We start from the raw sequence: 22739 nt of genomic DNA, 5'->3' as shown, positions 1-22739 counted from the left end.
ATCCTGGTAGACTGTGTTGGCCCCTTTCCAAAGACGTGGGCAGGGAATCAGTTCTTGTTAACCATAATGTGTGTGTCCACTCGATTCCCCGAGGCAATTCCGCTGTGGAGAATCACTACAGCAAGCATTACCAAAGCACTAGTCAAATTCTTTACCACCTTTGGCCTCCCGAAAACTGTGCAGACAGATCAGGGTACCAATTTCATGTCCAGGGATTTTAAACAGACTTTACAGTCCTTTGGAGTTTCTCATTCTGTGTGTAGTGCTTATCACCGAGAGTCACAAGGTGCACTTGAGCGGTGGCATCAAACTCTCAAAGCAATGTTGAGTAAATATTGCCATGACACAGGAAAAAGCTGGGATGAAGGGGTCCCTTTTGTATTGTTCGCTATACGTGATGCGAAGCAGGAGTCTTTGGGGTTCAGCCCAGCTACCCTGGTGTTTGGACATGATGTGCGGGGTCCACTAAAGGTGCTGAAGGAGAGTTTTCTCAGCGGTTGTGTGCCTAAAACTAATGTGGTGGAGTTTATAAAAACATGCAAGGACAGGTGCCAACGGGCTACTTTGTTAGCAAAAGAGGCTCTCTGTGTATCCTAGGCAAACATGAAAAAAACTATTTGATCAAAAAGCAGTGGAAAGACAGTTCCAGCCTGGGGACAAAGTTCTTGTGTTGCTGCCTGTGCCTACTTCTGCCCTCATGGCTCGTTTCTCAGGCCCCTATGTGATAGTGAAAAAAGTGTCTGACACCAACTATATTCTCAACACCCCAGAACACAGAAGGAAGACTCGCCTATGCCATGTTAACATGTTGAAACCATACCATACCAGAGACACCAGCATGACAGAATCACCAGACACTGCTGGGACAGCTGTCCCTGGTTCAGTCCCTGTTACCCTGCCAAGTGTAGAAGTTAAGGGTGATGATGATCTGGGTACCCTTTCTGAGGGACAGCAATGTGGGCGGTTGTCAAATTCTGTTTTTTTTTTTTTTTAGCTAAGGCCGAGGCCAACCTGTCTCACCTTCCTCAGTCCCAGTGTAAAGATGTACTTGACTTGTTGCACTCCTACCCGTCTCTCTTTAGTGACGTACCCTCACGTACCAATGTTTGTGAGCATGACAGTGATGTTGGAGACGCAGCCCCAATCAAGCAGCATGCATACCGTTGCCCCATCGCCAAACGTGAGGTGATGAAAAAGGAAGTTGAGTACTTAGTAGAAAACTGCTTGGCACAACCTAGTTGTAGCCCCTGGAGCTCCCCATGTCTACTAACGCCTAAGTCTGATGGCACACCCCGTTTCTGCACAGATTATCGGAAGGTAAACGCTGTAACGGTCTGACTCTTTTCCGCTTCCTCGTATGGAAGACTGCATCGACAGCATCGGCCCTGCCAAATTCATCACCAAACTTGATCTCCTTAAAGGCTACTGGCAGGTGCCTCTCACTTCCAGAGCTTCAGATATTTCTGCATTTGTCACCCCTGACCACTTCATGCAATACACAGTAATGGCCTTTGGCATGAAAAATGCCCCAGCTACCTTTCAACGTCTGATGCAGTTGGTGTTGGGAGATGTGCCCCAGTGCAATGTGTATCTAGATGATGTAGTGCTATACACAGACACGTGGGCAGATCATATGTCCCTTCTGAGGACAGTGTTTCAGCGGCTAGCCGAGGCCTCGTTGACCCTCAATCTCTCTAAGTGTGAGTTTGGTAAGGCGACTGTCACTTACCTAGGTAAGCAGGTGGGGTTTGGACAGGTCCGCCCAGTGGAGGCGAAGATTGCTGCAATCCTGGACTACCCGAGTCCAACCACCAGACGGGAACTAAGGCGTTTCCTAGGTATGACCGGATATTACCGGTGTTTCTGTAAGAACTTTTCTGTGGTCGTGACTCCGCTGACCAAACTGTGTAGCCCAAATGTGCCTTTTGAATGGTCAGTGGAGTGCCAGCATGCCTTTGAGTCGGCAAAATCTCTCCTGTGCAGCACCCCTGTGTTGGCGGCTCCTAACTTCTCTTGACCCTTTATGCTAGAGGTCGATGCCAGTCCCGCCGGAGCAGTTCTACTGCAGGATGATGAGGAGGGTGTGTGCCATCCGGTCTGTTATTTCTCTGCGAAGTTCAAACACCATCAGCTGAACTACTCTACCATAGAGAAGGAAGCCTTAGCTCTGCTTCTAGCTCTGCAGCATTTCGAAGTGTATGTGGGCTCCAGTGCTTCCCCGGTGACCGTCTTCACAGATCACAATCCCCTGGTTTTTCTGAACTGGATGTACAACCACAACCAGCGACTGATGCGCTGGGCACTCCTGGCCCAGGATTATAATCTGGTGATCATACACAAGAAAGGTACTGACAATATAGTGGCTGATGCACTCTCACGCAGCTCGCGATAAGGTGTTGTTGTTGTTGTTTTGGTAGAGCTTTAATGTAAGGGAGGGGGGGAATGTTACATCCTGTGAGGCTGTGGGAGTGTGTGGGTGGAGTGTTTGCCCGCTCTCTCACTCTCCTCTCTCCCCAGGACACAGCTGCTTTTGATTAGCCTCGTTTGCCACCTGACTCCAGTCAGCAATCACCTCTGAGGCTATTTAAACTGGGGATGAGCTGTGAGCAGGGTGGTTTTTTCCCTCTGTGGCGCTACACGGTTTTTGTGCTAGGTTTTGAACAGACAGCCGCCTTCTGACTAGTGAGTAGATGGGCTTGTGGGCCCTGAGAGTGTCTCCCCATGGTGAGGAGTAGAGTAGGAAGTGTGGGAAGTGCCTCCCATTTTTGTTTCTTGTCTTTTGTTGCTGCGAGTGTTTCCTTTGTTTCTTTGGCATTATTGGTAAAACGGCGTTGCCAGCTCTTTAAGTTAATGTCGTTTGTAATAAACCTATATCATTTGTAATAAAACTATATTAATACAGAACAACTCTGTCTGTTTTCCTTTTCATTCTGTTTCTGGACTCATTTGTTACTGGTCCCCTCACTCGCATGCCTAGACCCCTTCGGGGGGAACGTAACAGTAGTTTATAAAATGCAACCTACAAACTGTGGAAAACAGCTAGTTAGCTTAGCAGTAGAATAGGTGCAAAGTAAGGGTCAACAGCAACTCACTCAGACTATGTGAAGTCTCTTTATATTGCAAGTGTATATAATATTTTAATAGCTGACATTGTTAATGTTAGAAACTGGAAAAGAGGGAAGGTGTTCACTTACTACTGTGAGGTACGCATTAAATAAACATATAGAGAAGAGCCTTAGCTCATGAACCCCTTGCAAGCTTTCAAAGAAGACATTTTTTTTATCACTTTCATATGTTTCCTGTGTCTCATAAATCATTCACATCAAAGTACAATTTGAAAAATGCTCCACAGGATTCATTTTATGTACCAAAAATAGTTAGACATTTTTTTAATCATGATTTCACCCCAGCTGTGTGCTAAATGACTCCCTTTTCTCTTTCTGATAATTTATGCTTCTCTGCAATCATTCTTACATGTTTCGTGACTTTTTATGAAAATCTTTTTCTCAAAGTTAAAAACCTCAGAGCCAGGAGCTCACTCTGGAGTACAACACTGATAAACTGCAGGGATCCTGTTTGGAACATTAGCTTTTTTTAGTGTGTGACCTCACATATAAACAAGCTTCAAATGGTCATATTTCTGTCTGAATTCCAAAGCTAGAAGATGTATCATTTTCTCCATAAAAAGAAAAGAGAAGTTTCACGGTGAAATGCTACATCAATGAGACTCATTCAAGAAAGAGACAATTTGTAGACTACAATACTTCATATACAGCCTTTTATTGCACATGTGAGTTATAGATCACTATGGGTTAAACAATGTATGATACATAAAAATTTTCTTCTCTTTCATGAGTTCCATGAAGGCTATATGTTGCTTAGCATGGAATCCCAGATCAGTGATTGGTCTCAACGTGTGTCTTTCTTAAAGGTATTTCTCTCAGGGGTGCATTTCAATAACAGCAGCCAGAAGGCTGGATGATGCATTTTCAATAGAGTGGGAACAGACTCTACTGTTAAGTGTTTAGTGGACTTCTTGTCTGGCAGTGACTGAAGTTGGTTTATCGCGGCACTTGTCAGAACAGTGGTTAAAAAAGTGCAAAATACATTCACAAGCAACATTTGTTTTGGAGCCAATTAAAAACAACAACAACAACAAAGCAAAAAAGAAAAACCCCAACAAAACAAAGTATCAAATTTGCTCAGCTGATGAGCATGAGGCAGTGATGCATAAGAACTCAACTTACAGTGGATAGCTCTTCACATAATCCAATCATAATATGCTCATCTATGAACTCGCAGCCACTTCAGTTCAATAATGATCAGCACAATAAACCAAGTATAACACAAACAAATGGGTAGTAAAAGGATGAGAAACAAGATGATTTTTGCATATTTGTTATTTGACAAGCTGATATATGCATAGGTTTCAGGCAAGTATTTCTCTCAGAAAATATCAGAGTGAACCACGTGTGGTCGGAGAGGACATGTAAAATTTCCATTTTCTGATACAAGAAAAAATTCTTACTTTAGAAAATGAGTAAGTTCTTCAGATGATGCAGCTCAGATGGAGTTTAGCATTAGGACTGCATTATTATTCTGCTGTATAAATCTCAAATCTGTGTGTCACAGGTGAAGACAGCACAAAGCAGCAATATTTAGAATCAGATCCTGACCAGTCTGCTGTTATTAAACTTAGAATTTTGTAAGTGGACGCTTTTTTCTGTGCGTGCTATGTGAAGTTTTTTATTAAAGTCAAAGGAAAGAATTTGACACAGCCAGCTGTTTGCAACAAGCTAGACTAGACACTAAAATAACAAGTATTGAGGAGCTCAGATATGGAGGATTGCATCTAAACATTTTCCTGCAAATGTAAATATAAAAGGCCAGTAGAAAAATCGCTAAATTGACAAAATCTTCTCTTTTATCTTGACAGAAAAGAGCCGTGTTAGCACAAACTGTTAAAGAAAATCAACACCCAAGAATTATTTCTTTATAGTCCTCATGCTTAGTGTAGTTCAAAAGCAAAAGCAGAGGCCGAGCGCTTGATGTGTCTGCCAGGAAACTGTGGTTTGCTTCCTGTTTGGAAGCTTTGACTTTTTGAACTTTGTTTTGCTTGGTTTTCACTTGCTGATTTGTTTGATTTGAACTCACTTTTTTCACTTCAGACACTAAAAGCTACTTAGATTTAGTAAAAGATTGTGGTTTGAGCTCACAGCATTAAGTCAACACATTGAAATATGGCATTTGCCTAGTGTATCTGACAGATGTAACAGATCTGCGTGACTATTACCTAAACCTGGTCCACAGCCACTCGTGTGAAAAGACGCCCTGTGTGTAATTTGGAGAAAATGACAGATTTAATGTCCTTGCAATGAGAATGGGCTGGATAAACAATTTACTATGTAGCACATGCTGACATAGCAGTCCTGATTCAGTGCTTTTCTACTAATACCATAAAGTGTGTTAACAGATTTAAATGCCATGAGCCCGTTTCTATTACAGCTAACCTAAAGCAAAGTGTTGAAGATTTCCATAAATCTTTTAATAGTAATAAAAAAAGTCTATGGTCCTTTGTTTACCTCATTTCAAGCTATAGCTTCCATTGTATGTGGTACTGAATGCATATTCTAGGAACCGTGTAGTTTTGTGATTGAGCATTAGTATCTCAATTTTTCAAAGGTGAAAAATTATCTCACCCTGCAAGGCTGCATCATTTATTGTCAATTTAGCACTTTGTTGTAGCGTGAATAAGTAATGGTGAAGAACAACTAGCCCCTATGCATGTGTCAGTTAGGCGTACATTGACAATATACGGATGTAGCCTTGCTGTTGATCCTTGAGTAATGACCTCACATCTATGGATTCCAGGGTGGTCCTTTCATAGCCTGTTAGACACTTACACACACAAAACACACACTGAGTCTCTCACTCCGCACAGCCAGACTTTATCACACATTACTAACAAGCATGAAGAGTGTGTCGACACACACTTGGGCACAGTGAGCATTTTGTTCTCTTCTACACACTTCCCAAACGTTCCTCTCTTGCTCTCAAACACATTTAAATTCTTGAAAAATAAGTCACTGCACTGTTCTTTGTGTTGTTCAGGAACAAAAAACAAAATTCCCCTCATTCTATGTCCTTTTTCTTACACAGTCTTGTACAATATTCAGCTATCAACTGTTGTATGCAGATACATACACAATGACAGGATCTCCTTCCACAGGCTCCGAAGGTCTGATGAAAGTGAGAGGTCACTGACACTTCCTCCACTTTCTTTTGATAATGACTTGTCTCAGGCATCTAATGCCCTGTTGATTGCTCCCTCCAGACATTTAATGGCCATAAACTGCAGACGACGACATGGGCATCTGCTGTTGTCATTGTAAATGGAGACTCGATCCCTGTGACTTTCTTTTAAATTAGTGTTGCTGCTGTCATTTAGTTGTTCCTCATAATGCCTCTTCTTATTGCTGACTGACTGCCTTACATGAGCAATGATTAAAATCTTAATAATTAGATGCAGGAATGATACTGTCACTTCTTTAAGAAAAAAACCCAAAAAACTTCCACAGACACCAAAAGGAAATAACACACCCATTACAAACAGGAAAGGGGGGAGTATTGCAAATTTAGCAGTTTGCTTCAAAAACAGATGTGTTCTTTATTTTCACATGTCCTAATAACACTCTTTTGCAATGAGGCCATACAGCTTTCTATTTAACCCTCTGGGGTCCAGGGTAAAATTAGCTGTTTTTGACTACTTTTGATTTGACCTCTACATTTCACCTTTTAAAACTGTTTATCTTGCCTTGTTTGGTATCATTCTTTTCAGCACAACCTCACATATCTGAATTTGGAGTTATGGTTTCATTTTGACATAATGTATTAGCACAATTGATCTGAATTCAGACAAAAAACTTAAAATCAGAGTAGAAAAAAGTTATATTTCTTACTGTAAGAACCAAAAATATGTTTAACGAATCATTTTCAAAACTTGAAATGCAAATACAAATTGTACATTTTTTAAAATTGGTCATGTGATTTTGATGCCCTGGCGCATCCGTGGACCCCAGAGGGTTAAATGAATCCTGGTTTTAAAAAACTCAAACAATGCAGTTTCCTTACAGGGCTGGACACTGCACATTACTACACTGAAAATGATTTGCTCGCTGGCCTCAGTATACTATAAACCTCTGCAAGTCATCTTCTGTTGTCAGTCCTTTTAAAATGTTAGTCCTTGAATGATTTCCTTATATTATTTATTTTAAAATTTTTATATTTTAATTTTTGTATGGAAGAACTATGCAGGTTAATTAAAAAACCCTCTTTATTAACAATAATATATTTATTTAAAGAGTGCTTTCCATCATAGTCCTTTAGAAAGCACAGACCAGAGCTAACAGAGCTAACTACAACTTAATCTAAGCTGGCAGCAGTGAATGTAAAGAGTAGTAAAACTGGAAAACTTGTAATCTATACTGTCATTGTTGTGTATTTGGAACTCCCTAAATAAGCCATATGTAGTGCACTGACCAGGCTCTGTCCATGACTGCGCTGCAGCAAACAAGCACTGCACTATAGTAATCATGAATGAATGGCTCTACCTTGCTAAGGGGCAAAACAAATCCTGTTTTTTCTGGCTTTTTCGACTTTCAAGAAGAATGTTATGCAGATATAAAGTCTGCTCTTGCATAAATAGGAAGCCAATTAAGAGAGGCAAAGCGCAGAAGTATAATGATCATATTTAGATGAACCAGTAAGAATGCAAGCTGCTGCATTCTAAACCACGTTCAGACCTCTAACATACCTCTTCTTTGGGTATCCTAATAGTAAAGCAATACAATAATCCAAACTAGATGCACAAAGGCATAAAATAGAACCTCATCATATTTGAACAACAAAATATGTCTGATTTTAGCAAAACTTCTCAGGTGAAAGAAAGCCATTTGAATGAATAAAAAGGGTTTTCTTAAACAATAAATAAATAAAAATAAATAAATGCTTTCTGTCCATCCATGTTTTAGTTCAGTAATACTTAAATTTTAAAACCATCTTTTCACCAAAATTAACAGGCATATCAATTTCCTCCAGAAATTGGTGTAAATAATTGTAGATCATCAGCATAACAATGGAAGACAATCTCAAAGGACCTAGTGAGTTTACATATTGGTGGTTAATGTAGTGAAAACAGCTGTGAACCAAGGTCCAAGGGTTCCATAATTAATCAGTTGCCAAAGAGTTTCATAAGTCTCTCCACGAGTGTATTAAATGAGCTGTATTAACACAGGGAATGATCGTTGCTTACACATAGACAAAACCATTAAAAAAAGCAAAACAAAACATTGGTAAATAAGCATGTCTGAAAAAGGAGGCCCTACTTTCCAACGCTGTCTGGTTAGTGTTTGGAAATTAAGAAGCAGATACATCCCGTAGGCCTGGAACAGTCCAGTACTAGCTATAATCCAATACTGCTAATACAATGTACCACTGCTATTTTAGTAAACAAAATAACATTTTACTGGTGCTTCAGGCAAATATGGCTGCAGCTGGAGTTCTTTATTGGTCTTTAAGAAAATAAAGATAAATAAATAAAATGAAATCTAAATATCCAGAAAAGTATTTTCTTTAACTGGTTTCAACTTTAAGCAAACAGCTTTAAGTTGCCATTGGTGCACTGCAACGTCTAATACACACCTAAGCAATGTACGTATATCACACACTGCTCATTTTGCTGCCGTCATTCTGCTGTTTATACCAAACTTATACTTTAACGCATGAGTCACTATGGAACAATTGCACAGTCTTGAGAAAATTATTGGTTAGACCTGCAGGTTTTCGCTCTCCATTATATAACATTCAGAAAAGCAAATTACCAAGTTGAGTTGCAGAATTTGAACAAATAGCTTTGGCAAGCTTAAGTTTTCAATGCTTTCAACATTGCTTCATTTCCCAGGATGATTTTTGATTGTTCATGTGACTATTTTAGAGGTGAAGGTTGTAATAATTTTTTTTCTCCCAAAATTGCAAGTTAGCTAAGGAGGGGGGGGGGGGGGGGGGGGGCTTCATGTTTGCACTTTCATGAAGGGTTTCAAATAATTTGGATGATTACAGAAGAAGATGAAGAAAGGAAAATTTAAAAGAAAGACAAAAAAGAAAACACCGGCCTTTGTCTGTATCTCTAGGACACACACACAAACAGACTACTCATGCCCTGAGGTCCTGTTTCCGGTCTTAGGTGCATGAGAGACACTAGCCAGCATCCGTGTGGGACTTGAGCTTTATTACAAACACATATACTCATGTGAGTAGTGATTGTGTGTGTGTGTGTGTGTGTGTGTGTGTGTGTGTGTGTGTGTGTGTGGGAGAGAGAGAGAAAGAGAGAGAGAGAGAGATGATGCTGTTGTTTCTACTTATTTTCTCAGTAAATGGTAAAATGGTAAATGGCCTGTATTTGTATAGTGCTATACTTAGTCCCTAAGGACCCAAAGCGCTTTACACTACATTCAGTCATCCACCCATTCACACACACATTCACTCAGTCTCCTCCTCATGCATCTTTTAAGCATAAATACTAGTTAACCTCAACCAGATGAAAAAAAAAGGCAAGCCTGCAGGCACAAAAAACGCAGCACCTTTGTGTAATGTTTCTGTAAACTTGTAAACTTCTGTGACTTGTAGGCAACACAAGCTTCATTTTACACATGGTTGTATATTGGACAGTGTATGTTTTCTATGAGATAATAGTGACTGCTATAGATGACAACTAACATGGAGCATGCTTATGATATAGATTAATATACTAGATTGCTTCACATCAAAATTGTAATGAATAGGCCCAGATTCTCACATTTAAAGCACACAAAGGCGTTTTGATCACACTGCATCTACTGTTTTGTAACAATTTCTAGCAAAACCTCTGTAAGTATCAGCCTGTCAAGATAAAATCTGAGAAAAGGATTCACGTTTCACTCACACAGCACTGCAATCAGATAATCAGATAAGCTGAAATACTCACATATGCTTTTGAACATTCAGTGGAAGTGTTTCTTTGTTTAGTTTAATGCTCCTTCTGTGATGATTTAACATCACAGGTGTGATTTACACGAGGTGATCAAGTAAAGGAAACAATAAAAAAGTTAAACAGCACTGACTTCATAATGCAGATTTTAATTTGAGGTGGTGCATGTTGTCTCAGTTCCATGGATCTGAAAAATAAACCTCCCTTTTGAAATTAAATCTATGGTATTCAAATATACATCAAAAGACTGTGTTCTATGAAAATTTTATGTATTCCATGTCTTTTCTCATTTTAGTAAACACCACTACAACCATGGATGAGGAACAATGCTACTATAATGAGAGCATCACCTTTTTCTACAACCGCAGCGACAAGCCTCTTGCTAACGACTGGGACACCTACAGCCGGTTGGTGATGGGCCTTGGCATCACTGTGTGCATTTTCATCATGCTCGCCAACCTTCTGGTAATGATCGCCATCTACGTCAACAGGAGATTCCACTTCCCCATTTACTACCTGATGGCCAACCTGGCAGCTGCTGACTTCTTTGCTGGATTGGCGTACTTCTACTTGATGTTCAACACGGGACCAAACACAAAGCGTCTGACTGTTTCGACATGGCTGCTGCGTCAGGGCTTGATTGACACCAGCCTTACTGCATCTGTAGCCAACCTGCTTGCCATCGCCATTGAACGCCACATCACCGTGTTCCGCATGCAGTTACACACACGCATGAGCAACCGGCGCGTGGTGGTTGTGATTGTCATTATCTGGACTATGTCCATAGTCATGGGGGCGATACCCAGCGTAGGTTGGAACTGTATCTGTAGCATTAAGTCTTGCTCCAACATGGCACCTCTCTACAGCAACTCTTACTTGGTCTTCTGGGCAGTGTTTAATCTTGTGACTTTTGTTGTCATGGTGACACTATATGCCCACATCTTTGTGTATGTGAGGCAGAGAACCATGAGGATGTCACGGCACAGCTCTGGACCACGACGCAACCGAGATACCATGATGTCTCTTCTGAAGACTGTGGTCATTGTGTTGGGTAAGAGCATTCACTTTCAGTCTACGTACTGTAGCTGTTGATCTCTTGATAGTCACTAACCTAGACTTTCTAGCAGGATGCCACTGCCTATATATGTATTTGTCTTTGTAGCAATGACCCAACATTTGAAGTCGCCAGCAGCAGCAAAACGATGCATGTGTTAATTAGTTTAACTATGAGGCTGTTACATTCAACACTGAATCCAAGCACAATGTCCTCCTAGCACTACTGCAGACCTCATATATAGTAAATCATATTGGTCAGTGGTGCTCCCCATGATCATTATTAAAAGGCTCAGGTTTTTAGTTATGAAGTCACCTTTAAACTTATGATTGCAAATAGCCAAATGAGTATGAAAATAATTAAATATATGCAAGCAAAAATATATAAACATAGTGGTTTGAATAATGTGGTTTTGTTGATTTAAAGTATAGTAAATTATGTCTCTTTTAGAAGATGCATATATCAAGTACCAAGGCCCATGTCCATGCAAGTGCCTTTAAGGCTTTACGCTTCACAATAATTGTGCACAAAACAAAAGAACTTTTCTGGTAGTCTGTAAACAACAGCATCTGTACTACCAACAGAATATGAGGAATTTAGATTAATCCCACATCCCATCTTTTATAGTTCTGAAGAAATTTTCTAGTGCTAGCATGTCCTGTTTTCTTGGTAAGAATTGTGAAATACCCTCAATTACTCTCCAGCTGTACTTTCATTTTCACCTATAAAGAACACTAACGGATGTCTGAGGTATATAGGCTGTGCATAAAAAAAAACAGATTACAGTTCTCACAGATACAGCTGGCCTCAGTCCAGCTTTCCAAACTAAAACTAAAAACACAGTTGCAATGAACAGCAGCAGTTTTTGGTTTTTTTTACTGTAGTGCTGCAGTGTGGTCAACTTTTTTGGTGTCTGTTTATACACTGCAGATGTAACTCTGCCTGTTTAACCTATCACCCAAGCTGCGTGTGAAGTCTTGACAGTTTTATGTGTGAGCATTAAGCAGAGATATGTTTCACACTTTGCAGGACTCTGTAATAATCAGACTCTACTCCTTCTTCTTCTTCTTTTTTCATTTAAAAGTAGAACAAATTAGCAGACCAGCTCAGTTATGTTTATAGTATGTTAAAAATTGTGGGGGAAAAGGCTTCTTAGTGCCTGGAAGCAGGATGTGTTGCATCCTAGACAAAACATACCACAGGATTGCAAGTGATCTCTCTCCTATGTGCTCTGCTATCTCATCCTGTTGTTGTCTTTACTCCAAACTTAACTCAAAGTAGTGGACAGGAGACTATGATCTGGAGCCTATAGTGGGATAAAGAGGCAGAGAATGAACATCTGCTGTGTAGAGATGTTTTGTTTATTTCTTTACTTCTTTGGTAACGTATGAGGTAAACAGTTCTGAAATTAATCTGCTAGCTTTGGTGTATGTTTCCTAATGGCCATGGGGTGGAAGCTATATACCATGGTATGAATTCAATCTAACTGTCATAGTTTTCTTTGCAGATAATGTGATTTTTCTAGGAGGAAGTAGGACTAAAAAAAAAAAAGTCAAAACAAAAAAAAAACCTTAATCTGCTTTGTCTGATTCTTCCATTGCTATAAATTATATTACATGCGTAAGCACATTTTTGCAGTAAAATATCAGTAATGAATATACAACAAAAAAAAACAACAACTTTTTTTTAACAATAGAAACCAGCATTATTGCTGTCTTTATCTATTGTCTAATGGATAAATAAAAATGTCAATTCTCTGGTGTCGTTACAACTATCCTACAGCTCCTTTTTTCTATTCAGGAATACAGGAAAAAATGAAAAGCTAAGTGGATGTAAGAACATTCGAATAACTGACTTCATATGAACTTTAATGATGTTAATGCAAGGTTGCATAGCTATTTGCAAAAGACTCACTCTATAAATCTAGGTAGAAAACAGGTTTTATAATCACATAACAATAGTAAGCATTAGGATTCAGGAATTAACATTAAGAAACAAAGTTACAGTCATTTAGCTTCATGTATTTCGGACTAGAGATGACTGTTCTTTACCAAAAATAGAAAAATAGCTTTATGTTTTTACAGTTTCTTTTCAGTTTAATCAGTAAATCATTAGCATCAATTTGAAATATTGTTTTAAAATTTTAGAACAAGCCACATTTATTCTTCTCCACTCAAGCCGACATGTTACTGAGAAAGTAAGTCTTTTGAGTGAGGGTGTGATCTGTTTTGGTTTAGTCTAAATGATGTCATTTTGAAGCACTATCAAGAACGCTCAATTCCATGCCCCAAACCAAGTCTCTCCCTTGTATTGCTTGCCTGTTTCATTGTACATGCACTGAAAACCTTTGGACTTCTCTTACTTTTCATTAAACAAAAAAACAAATAGAAACAAATTTGTTTTTTAGCTTCCGCTGATACAGATATCAGTATGTGCCAAAAAAAATGACTATAAAGGATTTTTCCATCTCCAGGAAAGAACATGTAAAATTCCAGTTGTTTTTAGTCGCAGCAACCAATTTTTAAAGCCCAATTCTTCAAAGTTTAGTACCACACAAAAATCTCAAATCAGGAATATGTTTAGGCTGAGCAAGAAGTGAAGCTCGGGAGCAATCCTAACAAATACCAGCTGACATCATCTAGCGCAGCCAATATACTTCCATGCATCCAAATGGGAATCTACCATAAGGGAAAACTCTCTAAGCTATTTCAGTGTGTGTGTGTGTGTGTGTGTGTGTGTGTCAGTTGTTGGCAAATGCTGGAGTGTTCTGTGAATGATTTGATTATCTTAAAGCTTATGGTGTTGTATGAGGTCACATCGTCAGACAGCATGGAGTGCCAAGCAATACCATGCCCAAACAAATGCAGATGCCATATCACAGACTGGTACTTGTCTCCAAATTACAGTGTATAAGCAGTCAGTATTTACCCCGAAGACTTATTTCAGTATCTAGATTTCAAAGGAAGGACAGAAATGAATGATTGCACACTAACAAATGTGCCCTACTCATACACAGACGTTTCTGTAATTTTCTGCTATAATGCTGGTGTATTTTCTGGCTGAGCAGAACCAATCTGTAAAAACCGCAAGCCAAACGCTCCAATCTACTGTCAGCATGGAAACACAACTGGCATGCATCTCAAAGTGTCACCTGTTTTCTGTGTGTTTGAGTTTGTGTGCATCTGTGTACGTCACTTAATGCAAGAAATAATTGTAGACAATACAGTCTTTGTAATTGCTCCCTATGGCAGGATCTACGCCTTACAAATGTGATTTCAGCAGCATGGGTTGTTACTTTCAGGCAAACTTTAAACACTGCTTAACCCTTTTACATTTGAGGCCCTTTAAATTTGTATAATATTTGATAAGGCATTTTCTTTTTCAGTGCATTCCTCAAAAGTGAATTGTAGATTTTATTTGGACTTTTTCTGGGAAAAAAGTCACACTGAGTATGTAGAAGTCTCAGAAACTCACAAAAACGCATACCGTATATCCAATATGACACACTTGACTTAGAGTTAAACAGTTAAATATACAAGGTGTTATAAATTGCTTTTAGATTGTATTCAAAATAATATAGTTTCCTTATTCTTTCAAATTAATTTTTATTTATTTCCTTTTTTGTTAAAACATATACATCTTAAACACAAAACCTGCTGCTCATTTCAAACCGGTACCTTCGTTTCATTCCCGCCTTGATGTCTGTTGTCTTCTGTATGTGTTTCTATAATACAAGTTACAATATGTCTCCAAAAAACATCTGATCCCACAAAATTTGAAAAAGATTTTCATGCTGCATTTGTTAGGGTGTCTGCATCTTCAGTTACAAGGTTAAAGGGTACATCAGTTGTTTTAGAACTAAATGACGAGAGGCTAACCATCTTCACAAACCAAACTAAGTCCAGTTGCCTTCTTATCAAGCAGCTGAGAGAACCTAAGTAGACCTTTTGATGTTGATGTTTGATTTTCTTTTTTATTCCAAGTTTATTAAAAAATAACAGATTTTAAAAAGTCTCAGTGCATAGATGAGTCACTGCTGCCAAGCAAACATCTCTGCAGATAAACAGATAGGCTATTTTTGTGTAGGTCAAGCAGGAAAGAAATGCCATTATTTCAAGGAACTCACTGTGTTTCCGGTCAAAAGCTGGTTTCTCTAACCATTAGCTCACTGTGAAACCACTACAAGACTCCATCACTGTGTACACCACAAGCATCTTTGTGGACTCTGTGCTGTGGACTCTCAGCTATTGAATGTGAACTTTAATCTAATCTTCTGTGTGGAAGCACTGATGTGGGTAAGAGGGGAATGGGAAAAGAAATCCTTCTGTGGACAAACGGGAAACTAATGGGCCCTTTTAGAAATATATATAGGGATCATGGTCATGACCACAGATAATGATTGGGTTAGAGAGACAGTTGAGACAGAATGTGAGATACAAGTAAAAGATGAAGCAGGGGATGGCTGACAAGAATACAGGTTGCAGAAAGGAAAACATGACCACGATCAGAAAGAGACGTGCAATGAAAACAAATCCCAAAAAACCAAGATAGAAAGGAAGGATAAACTCAAGATTTTAAAATTCATAAAGGGATTTTTGAAAAACAATAGATTTTAAAAAGAAAAAGAAACTGAGGAGAGCAATAAAAAATGATACAAATAGATTAATGGTAGGAAAATGAGTGAGACTCCCAGAAGATGAAAACAATAATTCAATTTGGGGTGTTTTTAAGAGCCACAGAGAATTCACATTAGTGGAAACCTAAGCTGGCATAATGAGCCTTCCAAAATAATTGAGTAATGTAAATGTAAGACAGAAGAATAGGAAGCTGTTTCTTGAATGTAATATTTTAATGGGTGTTGAATATTGGATAACTAGCATAGACATAAAATTGTAATGCAAACATGCAAGTGTAATGTTTGCACAAAAACTTTTGTTTTCTAGTGTTAGCTTAGTCTTCCTACATTGGGAGTACTTTAATTCTACTTTTTCTACATAATCCATCATACAAAATGTAATCAAATGGAAAAGTCTCTTTTTTTAACTTGTTTTATCAGTTTTAATCTTTTAACTTTATGCATCAAGCAAAACATTTAATTATATGCAACATTCTCTGAGTTGAATAAATTAGTTTAACATTTAAACCTATTTTCTACACATTCCAGCACATAAAATAAAATATTTTTTGTGTTTTCACTCACTCTTTCAAACAGATGCAAGTAAAACACAGCAGAAAATAAATAAAGTCAAAGACTCAGCGGTCCTTTTGCTCTATTTTCACCTGTAAAGCAGGAGCAGGGTAGGCGGAGGGTTACCCTGGTGTAGGTAGTGATGGGCAGATGAAGCCCCATGAAGCACTGAAGCTTTTCATCCAATTGGTTCACCCCAACGCGAAGCTTCATGAAGCTTCATTTGCTCTAGCAGGACACCTACTGGACGTAAAAATAATAGCTGGCATGAATTTGAAGAGTGTGGCATTTTGCACACAGCCTGTAAATGTCAACAACAAAAGGAGTGTGTAAAACACCTATAGTGTAGTGATGGCAGTATACTGTGTATATTTATAGTGGCAGTATGGGAAATGATTATTTGCGGCAAAGTTCGAACCGCTTCATGAACCAGTCACGTGGTACAGCCGGGCAGCGAGGCTTCGGACGTCATCATTTTCAGCTCCTCCCATAAATGAAGCAAGCCTCGATACGCGCTTCGCGGAAACGCCCCCTCCATTACTCGACACACGCTCCGAAGCCTCGATACAGAACGTCCCATCACTAGGTGTAGGTGTGCTGCGGTCAGTTGAAGAATCCGCGCGAGTTTCTCTGTGAGTTTCCCATCACGTCATAGCTACTCGGTGCTTGCTCGGAAGTTTAGGGGTTTTTTTCGCTGTAAAAAGAAGTTTTCTTCCCACGCACGATGGACGCTAATGTTTTTGTCACTTTTTATGGAATCAAACTCAAAGTAAGGTCAGTACTTCCACAGTTTAGCTTTTGAACAAAAAAAAAGAAAAGAAAAGTAGCAGGGGCGTCGTTAGCGGTAGAGTTTGTTTTAAGTATGCGTGTTTCAGGCTTACTGTAAAAAAATATCAGCCCATAAGTGCTCACTTGAAAAGTAAACACATTTAACATCTAACAATGTAGCCATCTTCTTTTCTAATTTAGTCATTATGACCATTGTAAAGAAATCGAAGTAACTGAAAAATCAACCAACACTTTACTCACTTTCACCTAGCCAGCCTAACAGTTGTCTGATTGGCTAATGTAGTCGTATTAGTCTCGCCAGTCTTTCCCAAATAAGCATAATTATTAGGCAAGTTGTATTTTTGAGGAATAATTTTATTATTGAACAACAACCATGTTCTCAATGAAGCCAAAAAACTCATTAATATCAAAGCTGAATGTTTTTGGAAGTAGTTTTTAGTTTGTTTTTAGTTTTAGCTATTTTAGGGGGATATCTGTGTGTGCAGGTGACTATTACTGTGCATAATTATTAGGCAACTTAACAAAAAACAAATATATACCCATTTCAATTATTTATTTTTACCAGTGAAACCAATATAACATCTCCACATTCACAAATATACATTTCTGACATTCAAAAACAAAAGAAAAACAAATCAGCGACCAATATAGCCACCTTTCTTTGCAAGGACACTCAAAAGCCTGCCATCCATGGATCCTGTCAGTGTTTTGATCTGTTCACCATCAACATTGCGTGCAGCAGCAACCACAGCCTCCCAGACACTGTTCAGAGAGGTGTACTGTTTTCCCTCCTTGTAAATCTCACATTTGATGATGGACCACAGGTTCTCAATGGGGTTCAGATCAGGTGAACAAGGAGGCCATGTCATTAGTTTTTCTTCTTTTATACCCTTTCTTGCCAGCCACGCTGTGGAGTACTTGGACTCGTGTGATGGAGCATTGTCCTGCATGAAAATCATGTTTTTCTTGAAGGATGCAGACTTCTTCCTGTACCACTGCTTGAAGAAGGTGTCTTCCAGAAACTGGCAGTAGGACTGGGAGTTGAGCTTGACTCCATCCTCAACCTGAAAAGTCCCCACAAGCTCATCTTTGATGATACCAGCCCAAACCAGTACTCCACCTCCACCTTGCTGGCGTCTGAGTCGGACTGGAGCTCTCTGCCCTTTACCAATCCAGCCACGGGCCCATCCATCTGGCCCATCAAGACTCACTCTCATTTCATCAGTCCATAAAACCTTAGAAAAATCAGTCTCGAGATATTTCTTGGCCCAGTCTTGACGTTTCAGCTTGTGTGTCTTGTTCAAGGATGGAATAAAGTTTTGTGATATTTTCAACATTGTCAAAATATTTAACCCATCTGTCTTTGTGCCATGTATAATTAAGTAAGTGAGTGTTTGCATGTGTTTGTGTCTGCACATGTGAGTGTTTATCTACCCTCAGTTCTGCATGTGTGTTTTGCGTGCATGTGTCTTTGTGGGAGTGCAGGGTTCACTGCCATAATCTGGCCTCTATTATTTCCTTATTTTTGTTCCCATAGACCAAAGATACTTAATTAGAATTTAAGGAGGTCTGGATAGAGAAAGTTTCCTCAAACAATAGTCCACAATATGCTAAAGTTCCTTATAGATTATAATTCAATGCAGTATATTACAAATAGCCTAACACTTGTCTGTAAACAGGCAACAACTGGCTGTGAAGCAAAAGAAAGAAATTACAATTCACCATTGTTGAATTAGTGTTTCCTATTTATTTTCAATGAACTGGACAGTACTTTCATAATAAAATGTTCTTTTTGCAAGTAAAGCAAGCAAGGTTTACATTCAAAATTTAAAAATAGCTTTTCAAGAAGTTGTCTTTAAATAAAGGGCTTATTTAAAGAAAAAAAACATGAAAAAGTGTAGTTTGAGTTTCCCCTTTTCTTCTATCTATCAGGATTAAAATAACCCTACCATAAATACGACAAAGGTTGCACAGAGTAAAATAGAAATGGTGTGATAAATATGTAGTATAGGTATGGGTGCATAAAGAAATGCATCTGTGGTCCACCTATTCGTTACCTAGGCCATAGACCCATGTTCTTTTTACTAATAAAAGATTATTTCTGTAAGGAAAAAAAACAGAGGATAAAAGTTGTGGAAAATAATGGAAAAGTAAAAAACATGTACCATACTTACCATTCATGCCATTACATTGCCATGTGAGCATTAAGAAAAGTCTTAAGATAAGAAAGAGAGCATGGTGGTGGTTAAAAAACTGTTGCTGTATCTTACACTTGGATAAAGCAATACATATTAATATTAGCAGTTCATACTATAGGATAGGATAGTCCTAAGTAAACATTTATACAAATGCATCATGCAAAATTTCTTTTAAGTAACTAAATGATAATCTGAGAAACTGCATAGTTAGAGAGTGTACAGGAACAACCTCTCATACATAACTCTGTACTTTATTAGGCTCACCTAGGACGTACGAGGGTGGATTCCCTTTTCCCCTTAGTACCGAATTAATTGGTGGCATAGATTCAACAAGACGACTGAAGCATTCCTCAGAGATTTTGTTCTACATTCATGTGACAGCATCACACAGTTGCTGCTTATTTGTCAGCTTCACATCCATGAAGCATATCTCCCATTCCACCACATCCAAATGGTGCTCCTTTGGATTGGGGTCTGGTGATAGTGGAGCCCATTCGAACTGTCATGTTCAGGAAACCAGTGTGAGATAGTGAGAGATTGGTGACATGGTGTGTTATCTTGCTGGAAGCAGAAATCAGGAGATTTGGATATTGTGGTCACAAATGCATAGATAAGGTCAGCAAGAATACTGAGGTAGGCTGTGGTGCTTAGATAATGTCCATTTGGTCCTACTGGCGTCAAATGTGCAAGAACAGTCTAATTTGCCCACATCAGCCAGAAGAGGAAACCAGCAGATAAACAGCAGACCGTTTAACTTGAAAATTGTGTTAGAATTTTTTAATATTCTTTCTATTAGGAGGATCTTTAACTACGTATGGTTTCACTTTCACTTGATTCTAGCTGCAAAAGCATGCAATTTCCTGTCAGGACTTTTGGCACAGAGTGTACTCAGAGTTAGGCCTTTCTTATATAAAGCAATGTAATCAGCATATAAACATTTGAGATGATAAATTTAAACCTCAACAATACTCATTGGACCAGGCAACGTTCTTCCAATCCTTTGGCGTCCAACTTTGGTGAATGTGTGTGAATTGTAGCATCAGTTTCCTCGTCTTAGTTGACAGGCTTCTAAGTTCGCCATGTTTTGCATCCTGAGGTGCTCTTCTGTATACCTGGGTTCTAATTAGAGATGGCACGATACCACTTTTTTATGTCCGATACCGATATCATAAATTTGGATATCTGCCGATACCGATATGAATCCGATATAGTGTTTTTTGTTGTTTTTTTTGCCTGTCCCGTTTGGCTCTTTTGCCATCAGAATTGTTGTCTAAAGGCAAAGAAAGATGCCCAACGGATTTACTTTACCAGATTGACCATCCCAGCCTTGCCGTAATGGTCCATTTGATTCACCTTTTATTGTTTATTTTATTTTCACTTACTGAATATGGGACAGACTTGACTGGAAGAGGGACGGGGGAGAAGGGCAAAAACCAAAAACCAACAGAATGAGCAGAAAAAAAAAAGAAGAAAAAAAAAATGCATATATCAATCACCTGGGTCACCTGCTGAGAAAGAAAAAAGAAAACAAGCAGAAGAGAATATATAGTGATATAGTGTTTTTTAATCAACAAAACTGTTTTTTTTAAATATCTTGCTGCATTTTGTATAAGTTCATACTCAAGTTTAAAACAACAACTAACTAAGCTATTCGTTAGTACCTGTATGGCAAAAAAAATATTTCATAGTTCAGCAATACTGATCAATCTAGATAAACTTAACCTACACCATCCTCCCTATTCTGGTATTTTAAAGAGTACTTAGCGTAAATATTAAGGCAACCTAACTAATAGGGTTTCCAACTCCCAGCAACAACAAAATAAATAAATAAAAATAGGGAACCCCCTCACGCTCCACCTCATGATGCTTAATCGACGTAATCACCTTAATTTGATGCAGTATGAAAAAAAATGCACAGAAATCAATTATTTTCAAGAAATATTAAATAGATTCAACATCTTTCTTCAACAAAATTGCAGACTGCACAGATGGTACCTTCCCAAAGGAAAAAGTACTATAGCTTACTAGGGTATATATATTAGACTTAATAGTCACTATATACAGTATTGACTTCTATTCATTTTACATCAATTAAAACTTTGGGTGTAAGATTCGGATAATTATTTATTAGCTAGACATTTTAATGAGATAGAAAAGTATGTCTTGTGCCCCTTTCCCGTTAAGCCCATCCCCCCTGGCTAAACTTTCTAGATCCGCCCTGCACGTTCCAGCCCACTACGTAGAAAAGATCCTCAGTAGAAGTATATTAATACATTCTACACAGTGATCAGCTTAAACGTGCTGCTGCTGTTTATCTGGTTTCTTTTAAATGTTAATTAAATCAAACTATTTGATCAGCTGAGCATTAAGCAGTTTCATGATTGAAGTAGCAGCAAGAAGAGGCAGTCGCTCCATATATCGCTTGTTAAGCTTAACGCAGGAATGCTTTACAAACATTCAGAGATGGACTTACACACTTGCTTTACTTCTCTCGGGATAACTTTGTCGGAGATGAAATGCCGGGTTGCTAGCGAAGCTCCACATGCTATCCAGACCACCGACAGGTCCCGCATGCCACAGCCGCTCTATCACGTGATGCATACTGCTCCGACGTGCTAACGTTCTGAGGTGAGTTACGGCGTGTTGCAAGTTTTGTGAGGTGCTTTCGTGATATTTAATGGATCGGATTACATTTTTTATTTTTCTCTGATATCCGATCCAGTAATTTAGGTCAGTATCGGACCGATACCGATACGTAATATTGGATCGGTCCATCTCTAGTTCTAATATGTGATTATTTTGCTCAAAGCAGTCTGGCCATTCTCTTCTGACCTCTGCCATCAGTGAAATATTTTTGCCCAGAGAACTGACACTCCATGGGTATTTTCTCTTTTTCAGACCATTCCCTATAAACCCTGAAGATGATTGTGTGGGAAAGTCCCAGTAGAGCAGCAGTTTCATAAATACTCAGACCAGGCCAGTATTTCAGAAACTGTATTTATGGGAGTGCAGGCCCATCTGGCAACAACCATGTCATGTTCAAATTCTCTTAAATCACCTTTCTTTCTCAGTTTGAAGTTTAGCTAGTTCTCATGTCTGTATGTCTAAATGCCTTAAGACATTTGATTGGCTAATTAGATATTTGTGTTGAGAGTCAGTTGAAGTAAAATTGCAGATCAGTCTTTATAAACCCCTTGAAGCAATACATTTTTAATATGTTGTTCATGAGCAATGACACAGTTAATCCATTGTGCGCTGCTGTTTCTAATAATTGCTTTGAGTTACGTAAATCTTGAGAATCATTCCACAAACTAAAAATGTCTCCCCTAAAGCTCTTTATCAGGTTTGACAGCAAAACGATTCCTTTAAAGGTTTATTTACTGCATTCTAGTGACACATGAGCCATTAACTAACTAATAGGAAAATGTGTCATTTATGAAACTGTTGCAATAGTAGTTTGTCATTGCAATAGCCACACACATCTTA

The 22739-nt window shown here is 38.7% G+C and overlaps 1 protein-coding gene across 1 annotated transcript in view; it reads left to right on the top strand.

Annotated features, from left to right (window-relative positions):
• The window catches only part of lpar1 (lysophosphatidic acid receptor 1), a 43114-nt gene that overhangs the window by 12558 nt on the left and 7817 nt on the right, over positions 1–22739 (top strand). Inside the window, exon 2 of the mRNA XM_026174246.1 lies at positions 10320–11075. Within this exon, the coding sequence (XP_026030031.1) occupies positions 10337–11075 (739 nt within the window). The 5' untranslated portion in view covers positions 10320–10336. The remainder of the gene's footprint in view (positions 1–10319; positions 11076–22739) is intronic.

The sequence above is a fragment of the Astatotilapia calliptera genome, chromosome 7, assembly GCF_900246225.1.
Source record: "Astatotilapia calliptera chromosome 7, fAstCal1.2, whole genome shotgun sequence".
NCBI classification, from domain to species: domain Eukaryota; kingdom Metazoa; phylum Chordata; class Actinopteri; order Cichliformes; family Cichlidae; genus Astatotilapia; species Astatotilapia calliptera.
Note: the sequence above shows the minus strand (reverse complement) of the source record. Positions and strands in the feature narration are given on the sequence as shown.